Source organism: Salmo salar, chromosome ssa20 (assembly GCF_905237065.1).
Source record: "Salmo salar chromosome ssa20, Ssal_v3.1, whole genome shotgun sequence".
Classification (NCBI taxonomy): domain Eukaryota; kingdom Metazoa; phylum Chordata; class Actinopteri; order Salmoniformes; family Salmonidae; genus Salmo; species Salmo salar.
Genome location: NC_059461.1, coordinates 62,686,747 through 62,700,401, shown reverse-complemented (window position 1 = coordinate 62,700,401; position 13,655 = coordinate 62,686,747). Strand labels below are relative to the sequence as shown.

General features: G+C 44.2%; 1 protein-coding gene across 8 annotated transcripts in view; it reads left to right on the top strand.

The window, feature by feature from the left end:
* LOC106581048 (septin-4) overlaps positions 1 to 13,655 on the top strand; it is a 70,662-nt gene that overhangs the window by 46,929 nt on the left and 10,078 nt on the right. The window contains exons 1-3 of one of the 8 annotated variants that reach the window (XM_014162736.2): positions 8,979 to 9,108; positions 10,507 to 10,631; positions 13,197 to 13,589. The exons of 2 other annotated variants lie outside the window; for them this stretch is intronic. In XM_014162736.2, the coding sequence (XP_014018211.1) occupies positions 10,530 to 10,631; positions 13,197 to 13,589 (495 nt within the window). In that variant the 5' untranslated portion in view covers positions 8,979 to 9,108; positions 10,507 to 10,529. Of the gene's footprint in view, positions 1 to 2,834; positions 3,035 to 8,895; positions 9,109 to 9,787; positions 10,632 to 13,196; positions 13,590 to 13,655 lie in introns of those variants that run through there. 5 more of the 8 variants (XM_014162735.2, XM_014162734.2, XM_014162732.2 and 2 more) reach the window with 5 other exon arrangements.

Genomic DNA, 13,655 nt, shown 5'->3' with positions numbered 1-13,655 from the left:
GAGAGCTTTTAGATTCTGCAACATTCCATCTTGTGATCAATGTGTTTTAATTATTTTAGTTGATCTGAGAAAGCCGACGCTGATAAGGCATTTTGGTGTCTGTTGGGAAAAACTCTGTTTTCAGTCACCAGCCTTGGTGCTGAAATGTTCTCATAATGCTTTTCCTGTCCTGAATTAACCTCTGTGGAGAATATCAGTGCCTTTTGAGCCTATTTGGCATAGCCTAGCCTGGCTTCATAAGAGCCAGGTTGCAGTGACGGCTGCACTACCCCTAGAGAGAGACCCTGTCACACATATCATGCTTGGGGTGCTAGTTGTCCTGGTCTACAGAGCAGTAGCACAGTTAGATTGCTGTGTTCATTACAATTATTGTCCCACTAGTGTGATGCAATGAAGCTCTGCTATTTATAACAAACACAGTGTGTGCCTTTGGCATCAGCTGTTATTTTATGACATGGGGTTGTCGTCACTTTCGTGTGTCAAGCTGTTCCATGTGGAGGGCACCAGATGGCGCCCCCCTCTATCTACCAGCTCACACTGGTGTCAGTGTGGTATTCAGGGGAGTCTGAGGATCGAGTGTCTACAGTGCTACGTGCCTCAGCACAGTTGGATCAACCATGTGTTTTCCTATATCATATGTCTTCCAATTGACCAAAAGTTTAGACAGTAAATTATCTAAGTGCATCTGATTTACATCTGACTTGTTCCCTGCTGTTACAATTAGGAAACCAGACTGTTCTTGTCACAAACCGGCAGAGGCCATTTTGGGGACTTGGGAGTTCCAGTTGCATGTATCCTGTTTGTCTGTGAATAGTCGTTTTATCATCAGGGAAGCCATTCTGTACCCTCTGGCCCCGTGACGGCTGACCCTACAATGTAAACTGGGAGAAGCCAGGCATTTTAATTGTGTTTGGTAATATGATCCAGCAGAGCCTCCAAAGACAGCATTTTATTATAGTGTTTGTGTGTGTGTGTGTGTGTGTGTGTGTGTGTGTGTGTGTGTGTGTGTGTGTGTGTGTGTGTGGTGTCATCCCATCTCTTGGGGCATGCTGTCAGCTCCTTCAGACAACCCTGATTATCAGTCCCTGAGAGAGTATTCGAGAGGACCAGGGCCCATATTCACAAAGTGTCTTAGAGTAGGATTGCTGATCTAGGATCAGTTCAGCCTGTAAATCATAATGAAGAAGAGGGCAGACCTGGATCAGCACGCTTCGTGAATACGGGACCTGGACTCCTTTCAACAGACTTGGGCATGGCACTCCAGTCTGCGTGGAAATGGGAATGTCCCCCTCACTCTCCCTCCAGCCAGCCCTGCATATTTCTCAGAGCTTAAAAGGATCTTAGTGGGGTTTTACCATACTGTATGGTCTGTAAAAGGGGATACTGTTTACTGCCTACATGTTGGTTGCTGACAGGTTGGGATCTGGATCTGGTAGTGGTCTACAGTCATCCAGACAGTCTTTCCTCCGAGGCTGACTGAATTCCACACAGCAAATCTGTCAAAGGAAGATGAATGTGTATCGTCTGACTCCCAACTCACTCACTCACTCACTCACTCACTCACTCACTCACTCACTCACTCACTCACTCACTCACTCACTCACTCACTCACTCACTCACTCACTCACTCACTCACTCACTCTCTCACTCACTCTTTCACTCACTCTTTCACTCACTCTTTCACTCACTCTTTCACTCACTCACTCACTCACTCACTCACTCTTTCACTCAGATTAGCTGAAACCCCGAGGAGTTGTGCTTCCTAATCTACATATTTAGAACAATGACTCTGGTTAAGCCTATGAGACCATCTCAGTCTGACTGCTGCTGAACTGAGAGAAGCATGTTCCTGCTTATTTCAGTCCTGGACTGCCTTTACTAAGGCTTTACAAAAGATTACAGTCTTTCTGCTGTGCCCATTCATTTGACTTTAAACCTCGCTGTAAAATGGGAGGGAATAGCGTAATCGCAAAAACCTAATTCCCTAAGAATGAGTGATTATTACTGGGCAAGCGATGTGTAGCCTCCCAACCAGATTATGGGAACTCTTTGTACAATGGCCCAGTACGGTGACTGACTAAAGCATCTGTGTGTGTTTGCATTGTGTCCACATTGCAGACATTTATTTTTATGGATCTTCCAATTAAAAAAAGTAGTTGAGTTTGTGCATCCCTTTGTGCAGTATGACCTGTCCCCTCACAGATGCCTGTGACATGCGCACACACACACTGGAAAGACTCTTCTGCCCTGCTGCAGTACCACTCTGGCCCTGGTACTGGCAGCTGAGAAGCTAGGGGGGTTAGAGGGGGGTTGGACGGGGGCAGAGAGTGGTGCCAGAGCATGAGGCGCCTGCAGCCTGTGTGAGCACTAAGGGATGAGCTGTGCTTAAATTAAACTCTTCCTTCCTGACAGTTTGACTATTAGTGACACAAGCGTGTGTGTGTGTGTGTGTGTGTGTGTGTGTGTGTGTGTGTACACGTGGATGCACATGCATGCACAGCATCTGTGTGTGCATTGTGGAGCCCAGCTGTGGCTGTGCAGAATGAGGACAGCATGGGCTTGTTTAAAAGGCGACAGGGCAGATGTTGTAAAGCTTCCAACAGTGCAGCATCTCTCCTGAAGGAAGGAGGGAGAGGACATTGCTACTGCTACATCTGCATCTAATATGCATGGGCTGCACACTGTGGTCAGAACTGAGAAAGGGGTGGGATTATTCAAATATACACCACACAGAGTGGTTGGCAATGAGTCAAGGGGCATGTCTATGCAAAACAGAGCCCTAAAGTCTGTAGCAAGGGATCTGGTTATGCAGATTTGAAATCAGTTGATTGGATGAGGGTAGGAAAAATGGGTGTGTTTATGTAATGTGGTGTATTCTGCGAGAGGTGATGTGACCGTAGGACGGAGGAGCTTTTCAAGGCCTGTTTACTGTCTCCTCCTCTGATCTGTCTCTTCTTATTGGGGGCTTTTGCATGTCGTTGTGGTCCTAAAGGAGAAAATGGCAGCAAACTCTGAAATAAACAACGACTACGAGGTATGTGTTGTTTGTCTGTTGCACTCTGCATATATATGTGAGTGAGTGAGTTGATGGTATGTAGTGTTTACTCCTTCATTCTCTGCTAGAGTATTGGAATGAAACTATTTGTCTTGTCAGCATTGCCAGCTTCTCCCCTGAGTATATGCTTGAAGTTCACCACTATGTCACACAGTCTGCAACACAACACTACAAGTTTGCATTCAGTCAGTTTGGTATAAATATCAGTCTGTGTGTGTTCTCTGTGTGAACATAATTCTGCATTAGGCTTGATATTTTTTTCTCAACTCAGCTTTATACTGTGAAGTGTTTGGTTTGATGTGCACGGCTTCCCATTACTCTAAACACATGTTGGTTGTTGTTACCATGTGTTATTGTTTCTGGCACCACTGCAGCTGGGTGCTTGTTGCCTGTTGTGAGAGGGGAACCATCAGTCTTCCATAGGGATGTTAAGATGTCAATATTGATTAGATGTAATAACAGCTGAATGCACTGTGAGGGTATTGGATTTGGAGAGTTGCCCTAGCAGATGTTATTATCTGGGGCACTGGGGCTCTCTGCCTGTCTGATGGTGTCAATTGAATGGCATTTTGCTCAAGTCTTAGAGCACCAGTCTACTGTAGATGTACTGTAGTCAATATGGGTATTTCCAGGGTTGGGGAGTAACTGATTACATGTAATCGGATTTACAATTTTCCTTTTTTAAACATTACCAGCAGAAATATTGTAATCAGATTAGATACTTTTGCAAAACTAGCTGATTACTTCTTGGATTATTTTAAATTCAGAAAGGTTGTTTGAAAAAAATACATTGACACCTTTCTGTTTTCTCAACATTCAATTCTGCATTTCAAAAGGTTTAAGTCTCAGAGATCACTATGATGACACACCAAATGTCTCTGATGAATCGTTGTTGTCTTCTAATCCCTTTTAAGGGGAAGGTAATCCAAATGTAAATAATCTGATTACGTTACTGAGTTTGGGTAATCCGAAAGTTATGTTACTGATTACAATACTTCATACACTCCATGACCCCCTCTGTATGTATGACAACTAAGATGAGCACCTGACTTCCCTTTGGCTGTTCTGGCAGATCTGTGTGTATGTATTGGCAGCTCTCCTCTCCTCCCCCCATCTATCTCTCTGCCTTCCTGCCTCTCTCTCTCTCTCTCTCTCTCTCTCTCTCTCTCTCTCTCTCTCTCTCTCTCTCTCTCTCTCTCTCTCTGTCTCTCCATTCTGTCTCGTTAATAGCCCAGTCTCACTCAGACACACAGAGCCCTGCTGTGCTGATCTAAACAACCACAGCATTCACATAGAGCAGAGCAGAGAAGAGCACACATGCTCACTGCATCACCACCTGCACCCGGGTAAGCCACAAGGGTGAACCTCACTGGTGTTCTACCCAAACATTAAACCAAACACTCCACAATGTGCAGACATTATCAAGGGAATTCGCTCATAAATGAGATTGGGGTAATAGCATGTTCCAAAATTAGTGTTTATAGGTGAATCCCACAGAACAAGAATTCATTAAATGTAGATGTTTGGATGTTCTGAGTCTACTGTGTGTTTGAATGTGTCACAACAGACTCGCAGGACTTGGGTGGCCAATGGGGCATCTCCCGTCTAGTCTGCAGAACATCCCAGTAAAATACAGTTTGGATTTCACAGGGGCATTGAAGCCTCTCATTTCACTTAAGACACTGTAAAATAAAGCATGACCTCCAGAAGGAGGGGAAATAAACATGTTCTGAAGTAAATGCCCAGTCTATGACTATACTCCCACTTAATAAGGTAGTTTTCACAACCGGACATTGAATGATAACACCATAATTACTATACTGTAGTTTTAGTAGATAGAAATAACTAGGCTGACATTTAGAATTTCCTGCAGTAGAAATGTGTTTTCATCACACCAGGTCAGTAACAACATGCTTTACAGTTTCTTTATGGCTCTCTGGGGCTTGTGATATCAATTCCCATGTCTGCACACACTCAGGTTGGCGTTTTTCATTAGGAATCTTGTTCTAGAGGCAGTTCTGCAGAGTGGTCAATAGGTGGCAGAGCCACAAAGTCATAAAACCTGATCTTAACCGTAACCACACACACCCTAATGTCTAACCCTAACCTTTAAGACCAAAAATCACATTTTTGTTTCAATAAATGTTTACAATATAGCCAATTTTGACTTTGCAGCTGGCCTATCTAAAGGGACATTTTTCAGTTCTGTTTCCAGGAAAAGACTTGCGACAATAAACGTTAATCTGCCACACACACACACACACACACACACACACCCATGTCCTATGTTAAGCACTTAGCTGCCTGGTCCCCTGAGTGCAACATTACATGCTACTCCCCCTCATCTCTCAACACAGTGGCAGGTCAACACAGTGGCAGGTCAACACAGTGGCAGGTTAGCCCTCTACCTCGCTCCATCAGTAACAAAGCAGGGTATTGTTGCCAACCACAACTACTGTTATGTTCAATTTGGTTTCATGTCCTTTTATTATTTCTCTGAGACTGTATTATACAGTCTAACCAACCATCAACCTTTTAGTCCGTCAGTCAGGGAAAAAAAGTTTGTTCCCACATCCCATCATTTCTTCCCCTTTTTTGGACTTAGTTGGTGGTATGTTGACAATGGGCCCTTTGAGGGCAGACAGACAGTGAGCTGATTGAAGTTCCCTCCTAAAGGTAAACATTAGCTTCTTCAATAAGCATGTGAAGGAACCCACAACATGCCATTCAAAAGAGCTTACAAGAACTCATTAAAGAGTATTGAGTACCTTCCACAAAAGTGGGTGCAGAGTAAAATGCATTATGTGCACCGCCACGGACCAGAGTGAAATTGTTATATGCTGGCTTCACTATGGCATGTTGTTACTCGTAATGACCTGAACTATACAGATAGAAAAGTTTGAGATCACCAATTGTTGTCACGTGTAGTTATTGTGACAGGACATTGCCTGTCTGAGAAGTCTGATTCTGTACTGTAGAGATTTTTACCCATGACATTTTCTTTAGAGCAGAGAAATCTTTTGTTGTGTTGGACTGACTGCTCTGTAAAATCTGTGGAATGAAACTTTTAAGATAAGATCACAAACCTTCATACAAATCATAAACAGCTGACATACTACACGTTTCTGACTGCAGCTGTTGAGTTTTCCACAACATCTGTGGAAGTATTTTGCAGTTAAGTGCCTTAGTTATTGCTCAAGGGGCTGGCCACCGCAGCAGTATGCCACCTTGGACTTGAACCAGAAACTTTCTCGTTTCATTTGGTTGGTATGCACCGACTGCACTATATACAGTGAATTCGGAAAGTATTCAGACCCCTTGACTTTTTCCACATTTTGTTACGTTACAGCCTTATTCTAAAATGGATTAAATAAAATAAAATCCTCAGCAATCTACACATTGGCAGGGACTGGGAGTCAGGATCGAGGCAAAGATGAACGGAGACTAGTCAGGATCGAGGCATAGATGAACAGAGCAAAGTACAGAGATCTTTGATGAAAACCTGTTCCAGAGCTCTCAGGACTTTAGACTGGTGGCGACATAGGCGAAGGTTCACCTTCCAACAGGACAACGACCCTAAGCACACAGCCAAGACAACGCATGACTGGCTTCGGGACAAGTCTCTGAATGTCATTGAGTGGCCAAGCCAGAACCCGGACTTGAACCCATCAACCATCTCTGGAGAGATCTGAAAATCGCTGTGCCGCAACGCTCCCCATCCAACGTGACAGAGCTTGAGAGGATCTGCAGAGAAGAATGGGAGAAACTCCCCAAATACAAGTGTGCCAAGCTTGTAGCTTCATACCCTAGAAGACTTGAGACTGTAATCACTGCCAAAGGTGCTTCAACACAGTACTGAGTAAATGGTCTGAATACTTATGTAAATGTAATACTTCTGTTTTTAGTCATTTCTAAAAACCTACATTTTTCTTTGTCATTATGGGGTATTGTGTGTAGATTGAGGTAAAAAAAAAAACGATTTAATACATTTTAGAATAAGGCTGTAACCTAAACATTTTGAAAAAGTCAAGGGGTCTGAATACTTTCCGAAGGCACTGTACGACTAGGTAGTTTGAGTTGCATGCCTCAGGTGAATAAGAGCATTGATAATGCTGTCTGCATTGCAGTGACAGGTAATCAGACCTCCTTAGAACAGCATATGAGACCACCAGGTTAATCTTACTGGAGGTGTCACTGTATTAGTTTCCTGTGGTGTGATTTCTGTGTTGGTCTGGCTCAGCTCGACCATAGGTTGGGTGTTTTTATAGCTAGTCAATAGTGTTTTTTTCCTAAGCTTATTGGTGCATCAGCCTCTGGAACTATGTTGAGTTCAGATGCTCAGCTGTAGCCCTGTTGGCTGACTGGGGTGTTTCAGGTATACGTCAAGAGAGCGTTCAGATATGTAGCCTCATTTTGTTTCTGACTGTATGCTTTAGATTTCTCCTCTCCTTTTCTCAGGAATAGTGTGACTAAATCAAAAGGAATGCAATGGAATAAGAAGTTAAATGAAGATGTAGAGTTATGTGACTTAATTTACCAAGACAAATGTTGGTCAACGAGACTATCATTTTCATTATGACAGCCTCTTTGTCTATTCTTGTTAGTTGTGATGACTTCAGTTTGACTGATTCTCTCTTACTGTATGTAGTCTGCTCTCTCTTCCTTTCTTAAGGAATTGAGGTTATCTTATTATGTTGAACCCATGATAAACACATCAAAGTGATCTAATGGAAAGTCCCATGACAAATAAATGTCCAATGTATTTTCCCAACAAAGCACTGTACGTACATGAGATAAATGGATGGAATAATTCTAAACCCAGTTGACTAATAGGCCTAGTATTATGTTTGGGTTTGGGAGGTTGCAGCAGTTCAATGCATAACTCTGTAAAGTCATTAGTGTATGTGTGTCTCCCATGAAGGCAAGTGAACAAGTACACACTTGGGACAGGGTAGAGAGTTGGGACAGGGTAGAGAGTTGGGAGAGGGGAGATGAAGGCTCAGAAGGAAAGCATGCGTGGGTGACGAAACACTTGGAACTTTATTTGCGACTGATGCTACCCTACCTCTCTAGACTGAGCTGTTCATTAACAGAGAGGAGGATACATGATCCTGTTCGCCCTCTCTCCTCCCTCCATCCTCATATCCTGCAGCAATGCAAGAGGGTGAAAGGGGGGCAGTAATCCCAAGGTTAACCCACTCCAGAGTACTCTGTTCCAGGCATGCCAAGTAGCCCTGATGGACGTGCTGCCCAGGCTGACTGACTGGGTGATGTCACCAGTCCAACTCTGCTGCCTGACCGTCACTACCACTATTGTTTTGCTGTCTGTGTTAAGGCTCCATTTATATTCAGTATCATCTGAGATTCCTCCTCCTTATCTCTCTCTTTATCTCTCTCCTCTCACTATTGGTTTCTATCTGTTTTCTCTCTCTCCCTCCCTTGATATGCCATCTCTTTTCTTCTCACTTTATGTCAAACTGTCAAATAAAGACCTCATGAGACAGTGTTTTTTTTGGAAGCGAGGCAGCCAGCCATGCAGGCGGGTAAAGAGAGGAGAGTTCCATCCATCTACAGGGAAATTCCTTGATAATCATCCCTTAAATCCATTTCAGCTGTGGCTGCGGTCTCCTAAGACTTTAATGCTAAAGATAATCACACACTCCAGTGCCTGACAGCCCAACTGATACACCTGGGCTTTTCAGGCAGCGTAACCAGAGATGAGTGGCCTCAAAAATGAGGAAGTTGGTGTTATTGGCATGGTGTGGTTTGGACAGCCTGATCCTGTGAACCGTGATGGGTGCGTGGGCCGTGGATGGATTTCATGTCTATGTGGCGGATCGGACTAGGAGCCCCAGGGCGGTGGGACAGCCAGGCAGCTCGATGGGGCTGAAGGACACAGTGTCCTGGTTCAGAGGGGGTATATAGGCAGGGGATGCTGGGCACTCCGGACCGTTTCCAGGTGAGGGCATGAAGAGCTGGTTGAGAGGAGGCAAGCGAGCAAGGCTGTTACATCTCATACAGGGTAACACAGGTGAGGTACTGCAGGAGAACAGGTGAGTTATTGTCCAGAAGGTGATTTTTAAAAAATTGAGTCTCTTGAGGTTTTTTTTGTTAAGGACATAAGAAATCGAGTCTAGTTGGAGTACACCCAGGATCAGTTCATTTCTTATAAAGTAAACTTTTTTGTAAGTTTGGATTGTCGTTTAATTGTTTTATGATTGATTACAAAGACTGCATTATCTTTAGATATATGTCATCAATCAGACTTGTCCTTCAAGTTTTTAAATGGTAGAGCAGAGAAGTGTTCAGAATCTGACCATTATTCTCACTGTGTGGCAAGTAAAGGATTTAGAAATGTTAGATCTGAAAACCATTCCACACACATCTCTGCTCCAGAGTTGATAGTGTTGGTTGTTATTGACCTGGGACGCTGTTAACTGGGTCACACGGTGGGTCGTCCATGTAGGACAATAGATTGGACATTGATCCATGTGGTTTGGTCAGAGAAAATGCAGACCAGAGGGAAACAAGTCAATGGTCCTCTAATCTGCGAGACTATTAATTTCCTTTCCTCTCTGTCCTCTCTGCCCCTGAGCTCCTAATCCCAATCCCTGTGTAATTAAAAATGTGAGAATGACAAGAAAAACCTTGTTGGGATGACAAGAAAAACCTTGTTGGGTGACTTGGAAAACCTTGTTGGGTGACTTGGAAAACCTTGTTGGGTGACTTGGAAAACCTTGCATGGCCTTGCTCTGAACTCTGAGTGTTACTATGCATGTGTATTTCAGTTTTTATTTTCAGTAAAGACATTTCCACTCTACCTGATGCAACTGCAGCAGGATCAGTTAATTTCATGTGCTTCAGTAACAGTGCTTTGTTAGACCCCCTGAATGGGAAGAAATCAGAATCAGTTAAACTAAGTGCAGCTGGACAAATAAACAACATTAGGCTGTGAGTACTGCTGGAGTGGAATGGCCAGACAGTATAGATCCCTGCCCATACCAACATTATTTCTGGACATTGCTGAAACAATTCTTTCCACACATCTCTGAATACAACTCAATCACCCTGTGGGCTACTCCAGTGGACAGCCATGTTGCTTACTCTGGCATCCAACAGGCATGTCATTTTCTACAGCTGGATCCAGACGTCTGTGTCTCACTACACACTCGTTGTTCATTTAATTCAAGTTTATTTAATCATTTCATTATTTATTTTTTAATTTGTGTTTCGTTTTCTTTCAACCCTTTTGTACTGGTCCGTTCTACACAAAACACCATCACACAACGCTATCCTGTTGTCACGCCAACCTACCCTTCAACTCCCTCCATCACCATTCCCCATGCCTCGTTCTGATTGGTCCTTCCAATCCTTACTTCCCTGTTGCCCCTGCTCCTTGCCACGCCCCTCTCTACTCCAAATACATGTTCCCTCCTGGTTGGAGATGGCAGAGTGCACTGTAGCCCCAGTAGCAATGGAGGACAGTGACTGTGAGGCTCACTCATCATCAGATGACCAGGACTCCGCCCCGCCATCCCCTGGCCACACCAGGGACCACCACCATCAGGCCGAACAGGTACCAGTGACCAGACCAGATATGGGTCAAAGAAATATGCCAAGTACTAGCCAAATATTTGAGCTGCTGTGCTTGATTTAGTTGGACTGGCACAATGAATGGAACAAATGGAATGGTCCGAAAAGTTCCAAATTCCAAGCTAAATCAAGTGCACCTCAAATACTTTGAAGTATTTGACATATTTGTATAGGTCTCTCAGTGAAATCCCCATCGCCCCCCTCCTAAGCCCTATCCCCTCTTAAGTGTCATACACAACACAGTGATGTTGTTGTGGCAGGATGTTTCATACTGCTGCGCTCTTATGTTGCCCCTGTTACCTTCCTCGCAGGTAGCCTAGTGGTTAGAGCGTTGGACTAGTAACCGAAAGGTTGCAAGATCGAATCCCTGAGCTGACAAGGTAAAAATCTGTCGTTCGGCCCCTGAGCAAGGCACTGTTCCTACGCCGTCATTGAAAATAAGAATTTGTTTTTAACTGACTTGCCTAGTTAAATAAAGTAAAAAATAAATAAATATGGAACCACAATCAGCCCACTGTCGGCATGCAGGGATAATCTCCTGTTATTATCCTTAGAACCATGTGGAAGGACAATCTAAGATTCATACATACCAAGGACTGGCAACCATTTTTAAGTTAATTGTCCACATGCTTTAGAACCCCTTCGTAGTTCACTAGTTTACTTCCTAGTTTACTAGTTCCTGTTTGAACCACCTATTTGTGCAAAACAAGTTCAGAGTGCTTTACTATTGATCCAATTAAAGGAGGCCCAATGGGATGTGTCTGTTCACAGAGCTAAAACCTGGAAGAACAGCAATGTATCATCATGACTCTATGTCCGCTTTCAAAACTTATTATCACTATTGAGCAGAGATATGGTACCGTAACTCCAGTTTACACTCATTACTATTGTTCCTTTTAGAACTAAAACAGCCTCCTAGCCCTTTCAAAACCACTATATTATTTATAGTGGAGCAGGCTGGCGCATGGCAGAGAGAGCTGTGGTAACATGAGCACCAGTCTCTAGTCTGGGAACTCCGGAGAGATATACCTTTACAAGTTCAGCTACACACAGGGGCTCTGCCTTTGTTGGTCTCATGAATTGTAGGTATTGTCATCAGGTAAGGTAGATGGTTTACTCTTGTGGTTTGGGAAAAAGCAGAGAAGGGAAGAAAATGTAGTTATGATTGACAGGTTTAGGTAGATTTGAAAATGAGAGTGCTGTTACTAATCACTACCTTGGGGCCACAAATTGATCAGTCATTGTGTAAATGACATTTGAGGTGACATGTTTAACACCAACAGGTTTTTATCAGGTTTCCTTTGTCTACCAGTATGTTGAGAGAGAGAAACCCATTAGATGATGTCAAGGTTGAGTCCTTGTTGATGTAATAAAGTGTGTTTTTGTGAATGTTTGAAGTTGTATCACACTATATATTACAGCAATTCATTTGAGTAGTCATCTAGTAATCAAGAAGGTTCATTAATCGTTTAGAGGTTAATTTGCTTTAGCTCTACTCTATCAATGGAAAACATATTTGGTTGTGGAAGCGCGCACAAATGCCACCCAGATGTGGTGTCATGACATGTTTCTATGATCTGTGCAGTCTGGCAGTGACTCCTGTCCTTCTGCTGTGGTGGAACTTCTGATGTAACCCATTAAACGGTTCCCTCCACTCTTTATCATCCACGTGGCTACAGTACCGTACCTTCTATTGAATTGTGTTGTCCCAGCTTGAGTCCCAAATGGCACCCAATTCCCTATATAGTGCACTACTTTTGACCAGGGTCCATAGGGAATAGGGTGCCACCAAGTCTGAATCTGCTGAGCAGGGAGAATCTTTTCAGCCAGCTGCCACGGCACTGCACTTTAAACAAGATATATCCTCCCATTTCCTACAAGTTCAGGAAGGTAAATGATGTAGTTCTGTCCTTGATCTGTTCTCGTCTATATATGTGGTGTATTATGTCATGTTTTGTGTGGACCCCAGGAAGAGTAGCTGCTGCTTCAGCAACAGCTAATGGGGATCCTATTAAAATACTAATAATACAATTATGATCCGAGTTATCTACTCTAGTGGAGGACCATGTGCTTGTTATCAGTTTGATGGACATCACGGATCTCTTCTTCCCTGGCATTTGACATCGGCATTCCTCCCATCAGCACAAATATTTACCCTCTTATGTTGTTAATCTTGTAGCTTCTCTGGTGGTCTCTCTAGTGAATCAGTCAGTCAATATCTTCTTTCCTCACTGTCTCTTAGTGTAAATCTTCTCTAACCCCTAGAGAACTAGGCCTATCTTGCACTTATAATAATGATTTCTTAGGTTGTTTCTCGTACCTTCTCTCCATCAAAACATTCAGTGATTCTAACCACTCTGTACTTTCTTCTTTCCTGTTGATCCTTATGTTGCCCCTGTTACCTTCCTCCTTGTTTTCCTTCCGATCTATATTATCCTCCTTCCTGCGTCAACCTTTACTCCCCTCCGTCCACTCTTCTCTACATCACCTCTCCCACCCACCCGGAAAACACCCACCCACACCGTTCCCTGGCCCCCCTCCCCCTTAGCACTCAAGCCATTCCAAGGACGACTCTGAAGACTCTGAGTTGGAGAACAACAAGATGCAACAAGACTCCCACCACAACGGGGGCCATCCACACCCCCACCCGCCTCTTCCCAGCTATGAGCACAGCCCCGACCATGAGCACCCCCACCCGGTGGACAGGGAGGCGGAGGGTGGCGACAGCCCCCCGAACACCCCCGGGACACCCACCTCTGGGACCCCACCCTTTTTGCGCCCCCCCACGGCAGGTGGCAGGGCCCAGTCAGACAACCAGTGCGTAGGGAGGCTGCAGCTGGGTGGAGGTGGGATGGTGGATCACTATGATATGCAGTCTCCCCTCAGTCCCACCAGGCCCAAGAGCCCCTGGGGCCGCTTTGATCCCTACGACTTTCCAGAGGTAAACTTCAGGTCAGGGGGACCGTGTAGAGACCAGAGGCAACACTATGGGCAACATGGGTTGGGT